At 48.8% G+C, this 21,560-nt stretch overlaps 1 protein-coding gene across 1 annotated transcript in view; it reads right to left on the bottom strand.

Moving 5' to 3' along the window:
* Slc25a37 (solute carrier family 25 member 37) overlaps positions 1-18,688 on the bottom strand; it is a 42,543-nt gene extending 23,855 nt beyond the window's left edge. The window contains exon 1 of the mRNA XM_052191105.1: positions 18,393-18,688. Within this exon, the coding sequence (XP_052047065.1) occupies positions 18,393-18,602 (210 nt within the window). The 5' untranslated portion in view covers positions 18,603-18,688. The remainder of the gene's footprint in view (positions 1-18,392) is intronic.
* Positions 18,689-21,560: the final 2,872 nt, after the last annotated feature.

The following is a 21,560-nucleotide window of genomic DNA, read 5'->3' as shown; positions in this document are numbered from 1 at the left end:
ATGACAAAGGTGACTTATAAAAGGAAACGTTTAATTGGGGCCTTGCCTATAGTTTCAGGGGGCTGATCATCATGGTGGGGAGCACCTCAGCATGCAGATAAGCATCATCATGGTGGGGAGCACCTCGGCATGCAGATAAGCATCATCATGGTGGGGAGCACCTCAGCATGCAGATAAGCAGCATCATCATGGTGGGGAGCACCTCAGCATGCAGATAAGCATCATCATGGTGGGGAGCACCTCGGCATGCAGATAAGCATGGTGCTGGTGCTAGAGTAAAAGCAGAGACCTTATAGCTTATCCTTAGGTTAGAGGCAGGCAGAGCAAGCCTCACCCTGGCATGGGCTGTTGATACCTTAAATCCCACCCCCACTGACACACCCTTTCCCATAACAATTCCACACCTCCTAATCCTTCCCAAACAGTTCCACCAAGTGGAGACCTAAAGTTCCAATATATGAGCCCATGGGGGCCATTCTCATTCAAAGGCACTGTTTATTATTAGTAAGAAGATTTAAAAGGGCACCAAGGCGGTTCTTCCAAAAGTAAAAAAGCAGAATTCCCAAGGATCCAGCAATCCACCTGTGGGGAGTGGGGCTATACCCAGGAACACTAAAAGCAGAGCCTCAAAGAAAGATGTGGGTGGGTAGAAAGAGCACTGTCGTCTACCACGGATGAAGATGATGTGGTCTTAGCCATCGATGGAATACCATCTAGCTTTTGAAAGGGTGAACATTCTGACACACATTGCATATGGATGAACCTAGAAGACCGTATGCTGAGTGAAGTAAGCCAATCGCAAAAGGGCAGTTCTATCATGATTCTGATTACGTCAGGCACTGAAAGAAATGGAATTCAAAGAGACAGGGAGCAGAATAGAGACCACCAGGGTCTGTGGAGGGAGAAATAGAAACTTTTTTATCTAAGAGTCGGATTTTAGTTTTGCAAGATGGAAAGATGTGTGAGTTCAGCTACATCATAAAGAAGAGGAACTCCACACTGCTGAAGAGTATACTTGAAAAGAGACGGCTCCGTCAGTAAGGGACTTGCCAGAGAAGCAGGACCACCCAACTGCAACCCCCACAACCTATGCACAAGCCAGGCACAGAGGCGTAGAGACAAGTGGACTCTTGAAGCTCTCTGGCTGCCAGCCAACCAGTTTCAGGTAAAAGATAATGTGATCGGCTAGAGAGATGGCTCAGCAGTTAGGTGCACTTGCTGTTCTTGTAGAGGACTTGGGTTCAATTCCCAACATCTACACAGAGGCTTTATATCTATGTGTAACTCCAGTTCTAGGACATCCAATGCCCTCTTCTGAACTCTGTAGACACCAGGCACACATGTGGTGGATGAGCATAGACATACCTGCAGGCAAAACACTCATGCACATTAAAAAAAAAAAGTGGGCTGGCAAGATGACTCAACACGTGGAGATGCCTGCCGTCAAGTCTGACAATCTAAGTTCGATACCCAGAACTCACAGGGTAGAAGAAGAGAAGTTCTCCTCTGATCTCCACATGCACACATGTTCCACATGTGTATAAATAAATATATTTTAAAAATTAAAAAATAATAATAAGGTGGGTAGTGCCTGAGGAACAACATTCAAGGTTGGTTTCTAGCCTTACCACACACTCATATACATGCACCCCACACACGAATACACACACAAAGAAAAGTTTTTGAAAGGGCAAAATGACATAATGTGTGTGTGTGTGTGTGTGTGTGTGTGTGTGTGTGTGTGTGTATACACATACATACACAGCCTCAATTTGAAAAAGACATAACCTACAGTTTGCTCCAAGGATGTATCCCGGAGTCTGCAATCAGAAGTCCCTGAAGTCTCCTGCATCCCTTCCCAGAGCTCGCCTTTGTCTTGTCAGTCATCTGCCCTGGGTTTCTGAAGTGTCAGACCCCGCCCCCAGCCCACCCCAGGGCACAGCTCTGTCCCTAGCCAGGAGCACGCCACAGAGGAAGCCTCTGAAAGGCCAAGTCCAAGGACTCTCAGGCTTCTGCAAAGGAAGACAAAATGCTTAGGCCACAAAACCCGAGTCCTTCTCCTTCCACAGGCCAACTTGACTGGATGACACAGCACTTCCTCTCTAGTATGTGCCAGCCTCTTGCCACCCCAACGGACACCCTCCCAGAACACATCCCAGCTGTTCAGGCATGAGGGAACTGACAAAAACCAGCTATGTGTCTGTGTGAGAGACCAGGAGGGTGACAAGACAAGTGGCCCTAAGACTCAGCTCTTAGTGTTGATACCAAGCAAGGGAGGGGCCCCAGGATTCAGTGGGTACAGCTTGGCTGAAACCTACACCGGACTGGGAGCCAGGCGCCCGGTGTATGCCTGTGAATTGGGTGCGGTCCTGCCAGCTTCTACAAGGCGGGCTTCCACACCCTTCACAGAGGCCACACCTTCTGAAGTATGCCCAGTGATTAGCCCATTAAACAAAGGAGAAAAAGCAGAATTTGCAGCAGTCCTGTCGCCAGCTTGGCTTGCTCATTCCTCTGCTTATAATTATATCAGGTGATGCATCTGCGAGTCTGTCTCCTGTGAGAACCATCCACTGTTGTTCAGTGTGCCCCACTAAAACACTCTAACAATGGCCCAGGGAGCCGGGGACCAACCGGGTTTCACCCACAGGCACAAAGCCCCACACGCTATCAACAATGAATCTGTGTGCCCCAGAGTCTGAGGCACAACACACGAGAAACCAGCCAAGGAACACAAGCACCATCAAAGTCGAGCCCCAGATTTAAGACAGATTTAAGGTCTCTCTGGATGCAAATACGGCAGAAAGCGCCCATCATGCGTAAGAGCAGACACTAACTAAAAATCTTCTCCCTAGAAAGAAAGAACTAGAACATACAATTTAAAGCAAAACTGTCTGAGAGAAGGGGTCCCAGGAGTGACAGAAGATGAGGGACCAGGGTGACAGTGACTCCAGTTTTACGGAGGTTCCAGCAGGGAAAATGACATGCTGTTCTGCCAGAGAGATCTTCCCACAAACTGCCTATTAGTGTACTGATGGGGTTGGGGCTGGGGGGCTGGGGGGGCAGCAGGGTGGGTGGGGTTCTGGTTTTTGAGATATATATGATCTAAAAAGGGAGAAAGAGGAAATTCCACAATTCTCTCAAATAATTTTCAAAACTCTGAATGCTCCAAAGAGGAGGTGCCATCAGATCCGAGGCTGGGTACCTTATTTAGATCTGGGGGTGCCATCACATGGACACCAAGGCTGAGAACGGTAAGGTAAAGCTGATGATGTGTAGGAGAAAGAAAGTTATATCAGATGCATCACCTGATATAACCTGTGGCTTGGGGGACAGCTCGGTCATTGCTAAAGTACTCACAAAGGGCCTGAGTCAGATGCTCAGAATCCACATTAAAAACAACAGCAACAACAACAACAACAACAAAACAAAACTAGGCACAGTGAGCCACTCTTACACTCCCAGCACTGAAGAAGGGAAGACTAGCAGACCTGGTCTAGCCTCGTGACAGTCTGTCTCAAAAAGACGAGGTAATGCTAGGCATAGTGGCACAGGTTCTTTAATCCCAGCACTCATGAGGTAGAAACAAACAGATCTCCATGAGTTCTAGGCCAGCCTGGGCTACATGAGGAGACTCTGACTCAAACCAGCAGTAACTCCAAGACTCAGGAAAATGAAGCCGGAGATGTGTAGAAAACATAGGCAAGATAGACAGGACCTGAGGAATAATGGCCAGGATTGTCTATACGCGCGCGCGCGCACACACACACACACACACACACACACAAATAAAAGAAAGGGGCTCAGGCGCATGGCATGTGGAATGGGAGTGTGGCTGAGTGCCTGGGGGGACTGGTTTCCCATAAATGTGCTAAGTATCAGGAGCTGTGCCTGAGAGCACAGGGCAGGGGTGGAGAGAGCAGGGGTGGAAAAGGCAGGGGTGGAGAGGGCAAGCTGAGCCCCAAACATGAGACAAGGGAAGGTGTTTTATCCTCTGCACCGTGTTTCTGTTTGATTCTGACCTTGGCCTTGAATTCGGAGAAGAGGGAGAGAAATCAAGTGAGTGAAGTGGGTGACGGTTCTCGGCTGCGCAATCCCCAGGGTGTGCAGCCCACCACCCCACCCACCCCACCCCACCCAAGAGGGGCCATGCTAAGAGGGCCTTTGAGCTTATAGCACTTCATCATTCCTACACTGCTCCCCACAAATGCCCAGACAGCCCGATGTGAGTTGCTGGCAGCCTGGGTGATCTTTGATCATGCCAGCTGACCCCTGCATGACTCAGCTTCCTGGTGATGAACTTTTGAAAGGTCCCCAAGCAGGAAAGAGTCAGAGAGTTGTAAACAGGGCCCTCTAGAAACCTCAGGGACTTTCTCCTCCTGGTTCCAGGGCGGGGCTGGAGTCATTCAACACTCTGGAGCGGCTTAAATGAAGGGTCTGCAGTCTTGAAGGGTGACTTCAAGTGGACAAAATAAACTGCAATTTTGAGGCTGGCACTTTGGAATTCAGGGAGGAGGCAGGCCCAAAATGGGATGTGAGCAGTTGGCTCCTCTCCCAGAATGCACTGCAAACAATCCTCCCTCCCAGCTTTCTTCACGAGGCAGAATTGCTCTGGCTAGAAGTCTACATTTATGGCCAAGTGTATTCAGAGCACCTAGAAATCACAGTATCCTAAGGCACAGAGAGGACATGAGTTCGAGTCACACTTGCTGCTCAGTCAATGCACCCCTGGTCACCTTACACTGCAAGTAAACACAGGCTTCTCTTCGCTTCTTTGGAGTCCCTCCCTCCAGGATGAAAAAGCACTGCCCTGTGGTTCCTGGTCCCTTCATCCAGGCTGCTCTGAGAGCAGACATCTGTTCCCAATTGCGCCGCAGCTTCTGGGGACAGCCCAGCTTTGCAGGAACTTTTGATTTCCAGGGTCTGACAGAGAATTTCAGGAACCAAACACAAAGAGCAAGGTCTGTGACATGTCACCATACTGACAGGGGCCTGCTCACAAGCCTCAGAGGGTCAGCAGAACCCACCGCTACCTGTAGTCATGGCGCTATGCATCCCATAATAGCATATTGCAATTTCAACTTCTCCAACTCCAATCCAAACTTGAAAGGGTCTGTCAGAAGTAAACAAGTAGCTAAGGGTTTGTCCAATTCACAGATGGCGAGAGTTGCCCTAAAGGCCATTTCTGAGCTGACACCTTCAAAGCTCTAAGATGCATATGACAATCTTCAGTAATTCTGGAATCGAGTTTGTTGAGCCTTTCCTCCCTTCCTGACATACACAAGTACTCAGTACTCAGATGGTTCTGGAAAAGCTAAGAGACCAAAGAGGGAAAACATGGTTTAATGTACAGTTTCATGAAGGGTGGTGTTCTAGGGCTGCGGGGGGGGGGGGGGGGGGGGGAGGGAGGGGGGGGAGGGGAGGTGGGGGATGGGAACAGCTCCATGGGCAAAGTGCATGAGGACCAGAGTTCAGATCCCCAGAATCTTAGGGAGTCACTCAACCTCAAGCCTCCATAAAACACACTGTATCTGACATACACAGATGTTGCCATTCACATGTAAACATGCATACCACATACACATACAAGAAGGGATACAGAAGAGAGAAACTATCATATCGGTACTTTCTTGGGCTCTGCTTCAAGCAGACCAAATCTTTCCTTCTAGTGTTTCTTCTGAGGAACTACCTGACACTGGCTAGACACAGAAAAAGGTCTGTTCCCAACCAGAGCCCCCAGAAAATGAGCTGAGTCACCAAGGCCTCCTGTGCCAGGGAACTCCACAGTCACATACTGAGCTGGTAAATAGGTCCATGCACGTGGTGCTGGATTGGCCTCCAGGAGAAATGGGAGTCAGTGCCCATCATGGGTATGAATAGAAGAAATGAGCTGCTGTCTGGGGGACTTGCTCTGATTTATCGGAACGAAACACGTATATCCCTGTTCTAACACCCACAACTTCTTCAGGCTTAGACACACACTGAGATCCTATTGAACCTGCACAGGACCTCAAAGACTCTTTGCCTCTCTTTGAAGCTCAAGTCCCTGAGAATGGTCTACCTCTCTTTGAAGACTTAATGTAACATGCATCCATCCTCTTGGGCATCAGACCTCACGGAAGAGGCATCCATCTCACAGTGAGTGCTGTTGCTTGATGGTGGCCAAGGCATAATGCATCTTCACAGAGGCCCTTAAGTCTTCCCAGGAGGGACATTACAATGAATTAGGGATGCAACAGATTGGAGACTATAGTAGCAACCAAACAAGAGATGGTGACTATGGAAATCCACCTCTCCATTCCTCATTAAGATGCACCTAGATCACTTGCATAACTATGCACAGGACAGACAGAAAGAGGCAGAAAAATGTGCTCAGGCATGCACTCTCTTTCACACACACACATACACGTACACACACGCAAAGAAGCATCCTTTTGGGTCCAACTTCTTAAAGCTAATTATCCACCAGCCACCTAGCACTTTCAATCCAGACACTTCTAACTACCTTGCCATATCCGGACAGAGAGAACCCTGTACTCGGGCCACAGCTGAGTCAGAGGCTGTGTGGGCAAGTCTCTGCCCCACAAGCCAGTACTCACCACTCTACCTTCAGTTCCTGATGCCAAATACCAGCAAAAACCATGAAGAAAGGGAGGTCAGGAGACCCTGAGGTGATGCCACCTATTTCCACACAGACAAACAAGCTCAGAAATTAGGACAGTACACAGTCCAAGAGCCAGATGATCTCCGGCATATCCTTCCCAAAACATCCCCAGACTCATCTGTTTGGTGATCCATGGGGCAGACTCAAAATTAGAATGAAGGTATGCAATGAAAAGTCTCCAGAGTATTTCTGAGCAACAGCCCTGTGTATTCTGCTGGTCACCTCCTCTTCCTCTGTGTCCCAGGTGAAGACACCAGCAGACAGCTGAGGACCCAACTGGATAAGAGGTCAAAGCCCAAGGCCGCAGCCACAGGGAATCCTACAGTCCCACATGAACACAGGGCCGACTTCACCTCTCTCCCTAGAGCCCTGTTCAACAATAGATAACATGGTAGAGCAACCTGCGTTGAGCTTTAAGGCTGTGTCCCGGGCTAAGGAGGTGGCTCAGTGAAAAAAACCACTTGCCATGCAAGCTAGAACCTGAGTATGATCCCCAGATCCCACATAAAGACATGCACAGGACTGTGTGTAATCTTTAGTGCTTCTACTGCAAGAGGGGTGGAGACATGACAAATCTCTGGAAGTTTCTAGGCCAGCTAGCCCGACCAGGGCTGTGATGAACAAGAGGCATTGTCTCAACAAGAGGGAAGGTAAGAATCAGTACCCAAAGTTGACCTTCGACCTCTGAACATATGCCATGACACCAACACCTGGAACTAGGGAGGGAGGGAGGGAAACAGGGAAGAAGGGAGGAAGGATAGAAAAAGCCGTGTTCTGTGCATGGTATGATATCACATGCCTATAATCTCAGAACTTTGTGAAGTTGAAACAGGAAGACTTGAGAGTCAGAGGCTAGCCTATACTACAATGTACTACAATCATGAGAGCCCATTTCAAATAGCACAAGGAGGTCTGGATAAGTAGAGTCAGGTTCTTTCTATCACTAGAGCTCTGAGTCTGTCCCTAGACACAAGCCTGGCTACCAACCGTTAGCCACATTATACATTACAAACTATATACAACTTGTCCTAACTTTTGCATGTTAAAGCTTACAAAAGCCATTTTAACTAACACGATCTCACCTAAGCTTCCCAACAGCCCTGTCAAAAAGGGAAAGAAGATTCTTATGTGGTTCCAGGAGAAAACCAGCTTGGAGAAATGACTTGCCCAACGCTAAAGCTGGTTAATGGCAAGACCAAGAACTGAACACTAAAGGCTCTCTCTTGGTTTGACGGCTTCAACACTGTCATACACAGGACAGGCACACACCTCTTCTGAGGTCCTACCCACAGCTACATCTCAGAAGTACCTGTCCTGGCTATCCCAGGAAATAAAAAAAAAACATCAACACCCTGAGGTAACAGGATCAGGGCTTCTTTCAGATGCAGTATGCACCACCTACTGTATGGACAGCCACACAAAGTTCTGGAACTTTCTAAGGCTCTGCCCAGCCACATCCGATGGACCCAAGAGTTCATCAGACACAGGAAGTGCCATCGGGACAGTGGCTAAGCTTGACCATCGAGGACAGACATTTCCTAACCTATTATGCAACTGTTGCTTCAAGCAGTCTGGGATTTCTCCCAATTTCAACACGTTTTGTTTTCTCTCAAAGAAGACACCGGTTTAAGGCTGTGGCCCCTTAGTGACTAAGCCAACAGCACCCTGGGCTGTCTGGGATTACATACAGGGTGGGTGGATATTTTCAAAGGCACTTCTGTCAGCCAATGTGACCTTCTAGAATGACTAAAGATCACAGTGTAGAAGCAGTCAGGATCTACCGTCACTTTCTCTATTTAACAATGTCCCCCAAAGGAAGTCAGGGGACACTGTTGTAACTTCCAGACCTTCAAGAAAACAGCAGTGTGGCCACTCAGAGTCTGAAAACTCCCACCTCATCCTTCTAGCCCAAGTGAAACTATCGAATTTCAAGGTTTCTATGCCTTGGGTGGGGGTAGAAAGCCAAAGTGCTTGGAAAATATTAAATGGAAAATGACGTAAATAATTCATATTTTTGTTGTTGATTTTTATTGGCAGGGGTGAGAGGTGTTGGTTTTTCTAGACAGGGTTTCTCTGTGTAACCATGGCTGTCCTGGAACTTACTCTGCAGATCAGGGTAGATTCATACTCAGAGATCCACCTGCCTCTGCCTCCAGAATGCTGGGATCATATTTATAAGTTTTTAAACAACAGGTTACAGCATCTTATTATAACTGTTCTGTTTTTATCATTGGTTAGTGTTCATCTCTTAAGGTGTCTAATTTATAAACTACACTATGTCATAGGTATTACCAATGAGGAAAATCAGTATGTGTACAGTGTTCTTTATTGTTGTGTTTCCAGATATAGGCAGAATATCCTAATTACATCACCATGCCGTCCCCAGGATAAAGGGGACTGCTGTGCACATGGAGACAAGATTCTCTTTAAGGGGACACAGCCCTTCACCCTGCTTAAGGTCTAGTTACAGGGAAGGAGCATGCCTACTCTGTGAATGAGGGCCAAGAATTCTTATTTTTGCAGCCTTGCGTTTAGTGCAGGGTATGGAAAGAGAGGGGTCAGCAAATATGGAGCAAGACGTGCAGCCAGATGAAGGGATAGCGTCACAGTGGGTGACTTAGCTACTGTTCTGTTGCTGTAAAGACACACCATGACCAAGGCCATGTATGAAAGAGTTGATTGGGGCTTTCAGATGGTGGTCATCATGACAGGCAGCAGCAGAGCGGCAGGCACGGTGCTGGGGCAGTGGCTGAGAGCCTTTTCCTTATCCGAAAGGGAGAGACTGGGCCTAGAGTGAAATTTTGGAATCTCAAAGCCCACCCCCAACAACACACACACCTCCTCTAATAAGGCTGTACCCCCTAATCCTTCCCAAAACATTTCCACCAATTAGAGACCTAGAATTCAATAATATGATGGGGGGGGGGGAGGTCAAATCACCACAAAGACAAAGTTACTCCCAGGTTCTACTGAAAAAAAAATTTAAAAAAAGGGAGGGACCTTAACAAAATTACTAAGGTAATTTTTTGTGGCCAAGATATGTTTCGATTTCAAAAAATATAGAATAAGACAAAGGCAAAGCTAGTATTTGTTTAATAACATGAAATACTCTGGCTGGCTGGGTTTTGTAGCTCTCTGTAACTGCCATGTCCTGTCTTTGTTCACCTGACTCACCGGGCCAATAATATCCCAGGAATGCCTTTATGGGCCTCAACCTGGTGAGCACATGGGAGAAAGCTGGAGGGAAGGGTCGTATGCGTTCAAGCGTTATCGTACGTGAATGTGCTGCCAGGCATAGAGAGCACTGGGTTAGTGTAGGAAGGCAGGGCTGCTTCCCATCCCCATGTCCCGGGGGTCTAACTAGCACCAGGAAAACCAGCTAGATGACCCACATCAGGGAGCCAGCCTTCCCTTTACAACAGGATCTCACTTTGACTATCATAAATACCATGGGCAGCCCCAGCATAGAACCTCCCCATTGAAAACCACAGTGCCTGGAATCCCTGTCAAAGCATCTGACCAGATGTGACACACCACCTGGTGTTACCACTCTTCTGCTTTCAGATGGATAAACTTGGAGGGCTCCGAGGTCAGGTGCGCAGGAGCAGCTGTGAAGGGCAGGCTCCGCAGGAGGGACAGCAGACATTCACACACCAAGTACTTCCTAGCACCTCTTCTGTTTCAGGTCACGGGAATGCAAAGATCGAAGGACCGCAAACCCAAGTCCCTCCCACTGGAAGCTGAGAGTTTAATGAGCAATAAATAAGCAATAAAGAATTCTGTAACTGTAGATAACGTCTAAACACTATAAACAAGCAAAAGGCACTGTGTGTTAGAAGGTAAAAACAAAAAAATCAAAAACCGAGAGAGAAGAGAGGTAAGGAGACCAGGAAGCCAAGCCCATCCACAAAACCAAACACCCTAAATCACAGCAGCAGGGATGGGGAAGCCCATAAAGACCTTGGACTCAGAGATTCGCTTGTCATCCATTTACACAAGCAGGGGCCAGGGAAGCTGAAGGCGCCACACCACAGGGTTAGGGACAGGCTCTCAGAAGGGCACTGAGATAGGGAAGACAGGGGAGGGGGAGGTTGGGCCAATGATCAAGACATGCTGTGTCCAGGGGAGGCTGTGGGAGGCACCAAGCAGAAACACAAGATGCAGGTCCATCTCGGAGTTCAAGGCCAGCCTGGTCTATAGAACAAGTTCCAGGGCAGCCAGGGCTACATAGAGAAACTCTGTCTAGAAGAAGAGGAAGAGGAGGAGGAAGAGGAAGAGGAAACCAACAAACCATTTTACTAAGAGCCTCACCAGGCAGGGACATTTTTTTTTCTTCCTGTAACCCTCTAAGATGGATCTGAGATTAATGCCCCTCCCCGCCCCGCCCCACCCCACTCCCAACTGCTGGGAAAGGACCTGAAGGGACAGAGGTTAAATCATGTGCCCTGGATATAGAGTCAGGATTCGGTCCTGCAGTATCTGGGTGGTTCATGCACGTCATACCTCCCTGCCACTATCAACTCTGCTAGAGGAACAAGAGAGCCCTGTTCCCTTATAGTGGGGGTTGGAAAACAGGAGACAGTGAAGGGCACTGAGGGGATGATGAGGGGAGCCATCTGGGGTCCTGGCTTCTCTGCAGTGTAGGAATAGAGGCAACTGTGGCAATGAGGAAAGCGGAGGCAGGTGGATGGCCAGAAGCTATTGATGGGACCCCAGGGAGGTCAGACCCAGAGATTGGAGCCTATGGGTACCAATGGGGGCAGCAATGAATTACCCACGGGCTCGGCTGCCCACTGGGCAGAGCAGCTTTTCAGAATTAAAGCAAAGACAAAGAAACTTAAGCCTGCAGCTGCACTAACAGACCTGAATTTGATTCCCAGAACCCACCAGGCCTTCAATCCCAGACATTGAGAGGCAGAGGCAGGCTGATCTCTGTAAACTCAAGGTTGTCCTGGTTTCTGATTTCTAGGAAAAACAAGGGCAACACATTGAGATCTTATGTAAATATATACATACATACATACATACATACATACAGGAAGAGAGGTGGGAGAGTGCACAAGCTAGGTGTGGTAGTGTGCTTATAATCCCTGGGGAGGCAGAGCAGGTAGATCCCTGGAGCAGGAACCAGGCCAATGAGCTCTACATGCACATGCACGCACCGGGTGCTTTCAGACACACTCACGACAGACACAGAGGCCTGCACTGTCAGGTGGTATATCCATAGAGGTCTGGAGAGAAGCAGATTGCCAAGAGTCTGAGTCCTTGGAGGAGGGACAGTGACTATAGCCACATTACTGAAGGGGAGGAGGAAGAAGCAGGCTCACTCCTGGAGAACATTCTCCCTGTACCAACTCTGTCCTGAGCATTACAAGAACCTCACCCTCCATCCACCCAAGAGTACATTGCCTTCTTTCTACAGATGGGAAAACAGAACAGAGAGGCTGAGAAACTATGTCAGGATCACACAGGTAAGAAGGGGGGCCATTGCCAGGCAGATGGGTGAAAGGTCCTGAGAGTGTCTCACCACTAGGAAGAGAGATGGACTTCTAGGAGGACAGCAAAGGGAGCTAGGAAAAGAATGAGAATGAAGGCAGCCTTCGCTGACAGGGGACGATAATGTCACCCAGACACTCTCACAGTACAGATGAGGGGAGAAGCCATCAGGGGGGCAGTGAGGCCAGGAGGGAGAACAAGAGACAGAAGTTAGGGTTCTCCTCCATAGATAAGGAAATCAGAACTCAGTCATGGGGAGCACAACTCCGGGATGCCAACCCCAAGGGCAGAATACATTGAGCTTCGTGGAGTTCACAAAGACAGAGCAGGAAATAGCAAGGTCAAACCACAGGGCTGCAGGTGCTATGTCCCTGGGGGACACCGTGTGGGAACAGACTGCTTCAGATTAGAAACAAACATCAACACCCTCAAAAGGGAAGGCTGAGTAAGAAGGGAGATAGAAAAAGACTGGGAAGCACTGGGGTTCCAGAGAGGCCCCTACTGGCTTAATGGGAAGCGGGGAGGGGGCAGGGAAGGGAGAGGAGTGGGTAGCTCACCCACTGGTCCAGGAAAGGCACTTAGTTCTGTGCAACTAGAAGGCAAAAGTCCAGTAGGCCTGGTGGCTTACAACTGTAATCCCAGCACTAGAAGGCAGGATTGACAAGAGTTTGAGGCTAGCCTGGGCTACCTAGTGACTTTCAAGTCAGTTTCTATCCTTTCTCAAAAGAAAAGGTGTGGGGGAGGTTCTGGTGAGCTACAGAGGACAAGTTTGGTTCCCAGCATGCATGTTGGGTGGCTCACAATCACCTATAACTCCAACTCCAGGGGATCCGAGAAGAGATGGTCAAGGCAGCAAAGACTTAGCCAATAAAGGTCAATAAAAAGTTTGGAGAACACATCCCTTAAGCCCTGAACACTTGCCCCTGTGTGCCTTATGAAATAGTCAATTAACAGCCCCTACTCCCACCCCCACCCCATCATTAAACTCCAAATGCACAGTAAGCAGTGACTCAGCAGGTGAAGTGCTGGATGACATAAGTTCTAGCCCCTGAGCTCTCTTTAAAGTGGAGGGAGAGAAATGACTCTACAAAATTGTCCCCTGAATTCCACCCACAAGTGTACCCTACCATGGTCATGCCCACATTCACACACCATACCCAGGAACAATAATAAAAAAAGACCTCAAATGCCACGCCATACTAAAAAGCTAAAGTGGCCAGATGTGCTGCAGTTATCTGGAGGGAACTTCAATTGAGACAATGCCCCCCATAAGAGGCATTTTCTTAATTAGTGATTGATGGGAAGAGGAGGCCCAGACCATTGTAAATAATGTCATCCTTGGGCTGGTGGTCCTGGGTCTATAAGAAAGCAGGCTGAGCAAGCCAGGGGAAGCAAGCCAGTAAGCAGCACCCCTCTGTGGTGTCTGCACCAGCTCCTGCTTCCAGGTTCTTGCCCTACGTGAGTTCCTGTTCAGAGATGAACAATACTGTGGAAGTGTAAGCCAAAAAAAAAAAAAAAAAGACAAACAAAAAACCTGAACTAAAGCACCAGGTATTATGGCGCACACCTTTAATCCCAGCACTCAGGAGGCAGAGACAGGGGATTCTCTGTGAGTTTCAGGCCAGCCTGGTCTACATAGTAAGTCCCAAGCCAGGTAGGGCTATAGAAAGAGATTTTGTCTAAATAAATAACTGTCTTAGTCAAGGTTTCTACTCCTGCACAAAACAATATGAACAAGAAGCAAGTTGGGGAGGAAAGAGTTTATTCAGTTTACACGTCCATATTGCTGTTCATCACCAAAGGAAGTCAGGACTGGAACTCAAGCAGGTCAGGAAGTAGGAGCTGATGCAGAGGCCATGGAGGGAAATTCCTTACTGGCTTGCTTCCCCTGGCTTGCTCAGCCTGCTCTCTTATAGAACCCATGACTACCAGCCCAGGGATGGCACCACTCACAAGGGGCCCTCCCCCCCCTTGGTCACTAATTGAGAAAATGCCTTACAGCTGGATCTCTTGGAGGCATTTCCTCAACTAAAGTTCCTTTCTCTAGGATAACACCAGCTTGTGACATACAGAACCAGCCAGTACAGAAACTAACTAAAGTTTATGTATAAATTTAAAAACAAAGGTTGTTTATTTTTTAAATGCTGAGGTCCCTTTGCTACTCATGGTTGTTATGGGTGTTATCCCCACCACCTCTGTGACCCGCCCTGTGACCCTCCCCTCCATTCCTGGGCAAGGGAATGTGTGTGGGTCAAGTCCCAACTTTGCCCTGGGATGCAGACAGCAGATCTGGTTATCAGTGTCATGAAAGAATGGGAGAACTTAGTCAAGAGAACTCTTTTTAGACTCCATGTTCGTCCACCTATAACTCACCTGTTCAAAAGTGCTTCCCAGTGAAGGGCAGGGAAAGGAGAGAGGGAGAGAAAGCACTAGCATTTTGCTCCAGGGAATAGGGTAATTTGGGACTTCGTGGCCTCTGGAAGTTGTACTGCCAGCTACCCTACACTTTGCTCTAAAGCATAAGGAACTGGGAGCAGGCCTCCAGCAGCTGCCAGTACTCCCTCCCAGTCAAATGGAACCGCTCACAGGCTGGGGGTGTCCTGGCAGCTGCCTCCGCCCCCAGACACCCATGAGGACCCCCCTGAGGAGTTACAGTAAGGTAAGCACTATATCAGTCATTCAGTGCCTGGAGAACAGAGGATTCACCCAGCCCCAGCGAGGGTTAGAGCTTTCCAGACAAGTCACTCAAAGAAGGACTGTGAAAGGCTCAGCGGAAGTTACCCCACTTCAAATCTTTCCTGTTTCCTTTCTTCCCTGTGCTTACCAAGCTGACTTGCATGGTCTCTGCCTAATCTGGATGGAATTTCCTCCTCCACCCACCTGGCATGCTCCCTACAGTCCTGAGCACTCCTGGCCACCACCAGCTCTTGCTTCTACCTCACGGGCCAATCAATCTACACCACCATACCGTAGGCTTGTCACTACACTGTAGGCTTGTCACCACACCGTAGGCTTGCCACCACCGTGAGAGGCTTCTAGGGAAATGCTGCCAAGCCCAGGTTAGAAAGAAGCCACCGTTGGACACGAGTCTGCAGATACCCAGGTATCCTAGGTCCCAGACTTGGTATCCCTCCCTTAGTTGCTACAATCATGGGGGAACTCAGCAGTCCCAGCAGTCTGGCACTCTTTAAATGAAGGCTTCCTATCTACCACTAGCTGTGAGGACTAAGGGGAAAGAGTTAGAGAAAGGTTAGAAAAATGGATGCAAGTCTTCCCAATAGGAACTTAAGTAACCTCAGGCTATTGTATTGCTGCTGGGAGGGAAATTATGGACCACCAGATTCTATGATGCTCAGACTTTGTGTGGAAATGGAGTCTTGCTAGGCAGCTCAGGCTGGCCTTGAACTCACTGTGAAATTCAGGCTGACCTCAAATTCTCTGTCCTCCCATCCCAGCCTCCAACTGCTAGGATTCGTTGCATGTACGTACCTTACCTGGCCTGGCCAGAAGTGCTTTTGCACACAGTCTCTGATCAGCAGGCTTTGATTGCAAAGGACCTGCCCTGGGTCCCATGGCTCACACTTCCTCAAATAGCAAATCTGAGAGAAAGCAGGTGGACTCAATACTCATACTTAACAATTACAAGTTCAAAAAATGAATGCCTTAAAAAAAAAATCAAAGACATCTTTTTTTCTTCTTTCCAAGATACGATTTACATGCATTTGGTTTCAGTTGCAATAATTAACACGAAAGGACAATAGGTGTGCCATACGAAGGGGGAGGGGCTAAAGGTGAAGGAGTGCCCATTTCCCCCAACAAAACAAAGGCACAGGTTGGCGCTTGATGCAGACAGCAGTGAGCTACAGGGCCATGAGCCAAGCCCGCCCTCCTGACTCAATTACTCAGTCTTCATCATCCAAAATATTTAAGAGGGACGCAGCTGTGGTCTTCCCACATGAACTGTTTCCATGACTGGGACATAATTGTGTCCTGCCACCTCAGGTTAGACACAGACACCTGTGATGATCTTGGTAGACTTTGGCTCTCCTGTGGCCTGCTTGGAGCCATAGGGCTTGTGACACTTTCTCTGTGCTTTTTTTTTTTTTTTTTTTTTTTTTTTTTTACCTTTGCTGAAAACTAGAAAGAAAAAAATCCTTGTAGCCCCCAAAAAGCTGCAGGGGAACAGAGAAGGAACTTCACATTCAACCTGTGAGTCTAAGAACAACAGAGGGTCCTGAGGGTCACTACTAACTGGCAGCCAGGACCAGCCTCAGCACTAGAAGAACTGCTGACTGGCAATGAGAAACTTCATTTTACAAGCAAATCCCATGAGGTGAATACTTGCTATGGCACTCAACATAGCTGTGAAAGCACACACACATACTCACACACACACACACACACACACACACACTCACACACTGAGGTATATGCTCACAGCTCATACATTCAAGAACACTCACAACTCACACACACATTCTCTCTCTCTCTCTCTCTCACACACACACACACACATACACACACACCTTTATAGCCTATGTTTGTCTATCCACAGATGGAAAAAATGTGAAAAAGACTTAAGTACACAAGTGACGTCTGAATCAAAACAGGTAGGGAGAGTGTGGGAGAACTAAACTCAGAGTGTGTTACTTACGAAGGGGAAACACATGCCTAGACAGTCAAATAAATCAAGAGGCATCAGTAATTGTTTCTAACCTTCAAAGTAAGCTAAAGTGATAGGAACTTTAGCCTCACAGGTGGAAGGGTTCCTTCAATGGAATGTCATTTCCAGATCTGTGACCTGTTCAGATTCATAGCTCCTAACTTTCCCCTGTCTCTAATCAAGACTGCAGAAAATGTCTTTACATATGATCTGTCTTTACCTATATTAATGTGATCTAGCATTGTGTCCAGGCTCTTTCTAAGGTGATTTTAAAATCTAAAGCAAGTTCCCCCCTCCCCACTCCTCAACAGTGGCAGGCCAGGAGCACTGCATGATTCCACACTAGGACAGTGGCGGGTCAGAGGTGAAGATGACTCAGGTCTGGCAGTGAGCTGAAGACAGGCCTTGCCGTAGGCCCCGCATCCTGCTCACTGGACTTAGCCTGTCCAGCCACTGACTGCCAGCTCTGAGAAAACCCAGATATTCCTACCTGCTCAGGCGGGGCCTGCATCAGCAGTAAGGTACTGCTTCGTGTGGACAGACTTGGCACCCTGCCTTACAAAAGCACTGCCACTTAGTGAGGCCCCCAAGTTCTCCAAAGCATAGTGGAGCTGCAGCAGCCCAGAATTCAAGTGGCTAAGGAGTCAGAGAAAGCTTCTCCTCGGCTCTCCTCCTTGCTCCTCGGTTCATTCACGTTAACTCCCAGGGTTGTCTCTAAAGCTGCAATGTCAGTACAGGTATTACTTCCTGCATCTCTCGCGGGGGGGCCTCTCTAGGTCCAGCACAGAGCAGCTCCGGGTCTAACAAATCTCACCTGTTCAAGCCGCCTCTTGACAGGAGCGCATGGGAAACTACCTGGGGGTAAGTGACCAGGTCAAACTGGAAGCTTATTTCACAACCAGTCTGCAGGTCCACGTCGCAGTAAGATCCCTATATGTCCCACCGTCTTCTAGAAGAACTGGGTAGGAAGGGGGGTGTCACTTGGAGTGTCGCTGATCCAGTATTCCCACCCCCACCCACCAAGAGCTCCCCAGAGCCTGGGGAATCGGCGAAAAGGAGTCCCTGGCTCTTCCCCAGCCCCTAAAGCACCCCAGAGCAGCAGGCACGCGCCGGGGCCAGAGGGCGCGCGGCCGGGAAGGGGGTGGGAAGGAAGCAGTACGTTTCTCATAGGAGCGCGGCAAGCGCTTCCCGGCCACCAGCTCCCTTCAGAAGCAGCGCACGTGCAGCGCCCGCGCGGTCGGACGGCGCAGAACCACAGCTACCTCCGCGCACCGAGTGCTCACCACTTGTCCCCCGTGACCGCGACGGGGACAGAAGTGCAAGAGTCCCTGGCGGAATCTGGGGGCACTCCCCCGGGACATCGCGGAAGGAGCGACATGGTGCGCTTTCCCGGAGCCCCGGCTGCACGCACCCAATCCGGGAGAGAACCCTGGCCTGTCGCCGCACCCCGGGGAACCGGCAATGTGGCTTCGTGGCTCTGCCCTGGGGCTGGAGCTGCGCGGGATGCAAACGCGCGCGCTGCTGCGGCGGCTCTCCCGGCTCCTTTCCCCCACAGTCCTCCGCGCGCCTCACCTTCACGGAGTCCACCGGGTACATGATGGAGTGCTCCAGAATCCCGGCCATCGCTCCCGCTGTCATGTGGGTGGACACTGAGGCGCTGGTCGGTAGGTTCTCATAGTCCTCCGACCCGGCGTCCTTGCTGCCGCAGCCGCCATCGCGGCAGTCCCCATCCATCCTTCGGCCCGCAGCCTGGCTTCCCACGCCGCCACGGCGGAGCTCCATCCGCGGCCCCGCGGGGCGCGGGAGGCGGCAGGAGGTGGGCAGGGGGGAGGGGGAGGAAAACTTCACTTCTTAAAGTGGGAACCTCCTCCCCCGGGTTGCGGCGGCTGACGCCATGGCGGGCTGGGGTGGAGCCGAGCGGCCAGAAGCACCAATAGCTGGAGAAGAAGAGGCTGGCGGTGGCGGCGCTATTGGTGCGCCGGGCAGAGGGCACCCACCTCTCTGTGTGACGTCGCTGCCCGCTGCACATTTCCAAGCAACCGGACGGGGGCGAGAGCAGACATTGGGGTGTCCCGGGAAGTTGTACTACCTAAGGGGTGGTGACCATCTGCAAGGGACAGTCAGGACCCTGGGGAGAGTCAACAAAAGGGATAAGCGCAGAGCTGCAAGATCAGGAGAAGGGGAATCGATGATTTTGCAGACACTAATCAACCAGCTTTAGCATTCCGAAGGCTGAGGATCTGGTAGGAGAGGAGGGCTGTTTCTGGGAATGTCAGTTATGAAGCAGAATGGTTGGACCAAGGAGTGGTCATAGGAATCTAGAATTGCGGATATACCCGGGTATGTGCACATTTTGTGCTCTGCCAGGGCACATTCCGGGAAGTGAACAGTTAACATTCAAGGTCCCCACTTCTAGACAGCTTTGCTTGGGGAGAACCTCGTAGATTGGGAAGTGTGTTTCTCTTCTGAAAACAACTAAGGGCTAAGTGTGTGTTGCTCTTCCTTGAAGATCTGAATCCACCCTGTCCTGGATGGACCAAGACAATAGTGGCAGGAACAGAACCCTTCACTAAACAGCTCCTGGGTCGTTTTCTTGGGGTTTGTAAGATCTTTACAGCAAGAGTACTCAAGTAACTGAATAAAATTTTGCAGCACTGCCTATCTTTTAAGACTATTCTTTGAAAACCATGCTGAGCCCTTCAATGAATTAGAGTCCAGGATGCTTTATTTTTAACTTAATATTGCCTTGCTCCATCTAGGGTTAAAACTAGAAATCAAAATGCAGAGGTCTGCTTATGGGCAGCTCTGTCCTTAGATGCATTTAGGACATTATCCCAGGGGTGAGGGCAGTGCCAGGGCCTCCTTCCCTTATGTAAAAACTTCTGAAGAGCAAGTCTGAGCAATAAGATATGCAGGGATGATATAGGTAGATGATACAGGAAGATGCGGTAGACGCTGTACCTGCCCAGCTTCAGGCTAGCACATCTCAAGCAACCCTCAGGGATTCAGCAGAGGATAATAAAGGTGCCCAGGGCAAGGGAACTGTTTCCCAGTGTTCTGTAGCTGTCCTAGTAGCTTCCAGATGAATCCCAAGTCTATGAAAGTAGATACCAGATCACTGTCTAACAAGGGTGACAGAAACAAGGCTCCACTTTTGACAAAGGTGATGTTTTAAGAACTGTTGATCAAAAGTTGTTGATACTCACAGGCTGTACCTCAGCAACCAAGAGTCTGAGGCAAGGGGATTGCCACTAGTGTGAGGCCAGTTCAGGCTATATGGTGGGTTCCAGGCCATCCTGAGCTCAGTGTGAGACTCTGTTACATACATACAAAAATGAAAGTCTTCCTCCAATACGTATGGACTCCCTTACCCCACTTCTGGATTTGAGACATGAAGAAAGACCTGAGATACACAAAGCTTTTTGAAAGCATCATTTGTAGTAGCAAATACTTACAAGCTGTCTAAACAGTCAGTAAAAGGGGAAATGAAGAAACAATATGTGTATTGGTGAAGTATTACACACCCCGTAAAAACTGTGGTTCTGTTAGGCAATCACAAAGGAAATGACTCATACACTGCTGGGTCAAAAACGCAAAGCACAGTTCTGGGGTCATCACACTCACAAAATGTCTGTGCACAGAAAGAAAAGCGAAACGACTTGCGATAGTAATGGGATTGCAGGCAACTATTTTTTTTTCAGGTTTCAGTTAATACATTATTTCTGTGATTTAAAAAATAAAAGGGCTTACATACCACATGCTAATGAATGGGAAACCAGCTGAGATTGGCAACAATGACATTGGTAGAAGGTATCCAACTTATCAGTGACTGAGAGTATTCTTAGAAATTTTAAAATTAATTTTTTTCAAATTAAAGATTCTTACAAATGTGAATATGACTATAATCTTTGGAGTCAGAAGATTTTTAAATTTTTCTTTTAAAAAAAATCATTATGGCCAAGCAGTGGCAGTGTATGCCTTTAATCCCAGCACTTGGTAGAGACAAATGGATTTCTGAGTTCAAGGCCAGTCTGGTCTACAGAGTGAGTTCCAGGACAGCCAGGGCTACACAGAGAAACCCTGTCTCGAAAAACCGGAGGGGGGGAAATCATTATGGTGTAGCTCTCACCCCTCATCAAAGAAGCTTCCCTTTGAAGCAGATGGAGACCGTTACAGAAAGCCACAGCTTGTCAAATTGCAAAGAACAACGGACCACGGAGAGCCCAACCCCAACTGATACATCTATGACACAACCCCTACCCCTAAGGCTCACATAACATGGAGGTAGAAGAGACAGAAAGATTATAAGAACCAGAGGACTAGGACATCTGCTGGGAGACCGTGTCTTCTATGTGACAGAGAAGTGACACCCAGGAAACAACAACCATGTTGCTAACTAAACAAGACCTGAAAAATGACAACACCTATAGACATGACTGCATGGATGGGGGAAGTCTTACAAGGCTCCACCCCTAGATGAAGAACTATGGGCAATTAATAGTTGCTAGGAGACAGAGAATCAGTCTTCTGGGAAGAGCCCCCTGATAGACTATCCAATCCCAAGAGGCCATTCCTAACCACATATGAGCAACACTAAGTTATCTCAGCAGGATGTATTTATAAATGCATTTGTATATGTGTAACAATAATAAAGAATAAGCGGCCAGGGGCTAGAGAGATGACTCAGTGGTTTGAGGTCCTGGCTGCTCTTCCAGAGGCCCTGAGTTCAATTCCCAGCAC

The sequence above is a fragment of the Apodemus sylvaticus genome, chromosome 8 (assembly GCF_947179515.1).
Source record: "Apodemus sylvaticus chromosome 8, mApoSyl1.1, whole genome shotgun sequence".
NCBI lineage: Eukaryota > Metazoa > Chordata > Mammalia > Rodentia > Muridae > Apodemus > Apodemus sylvaticus.
The sequence above is the reverse complement of the archived record's forward strand: the minus strand, read 5'-3'. Positions and strand labels throughout refer to the sequence as shown.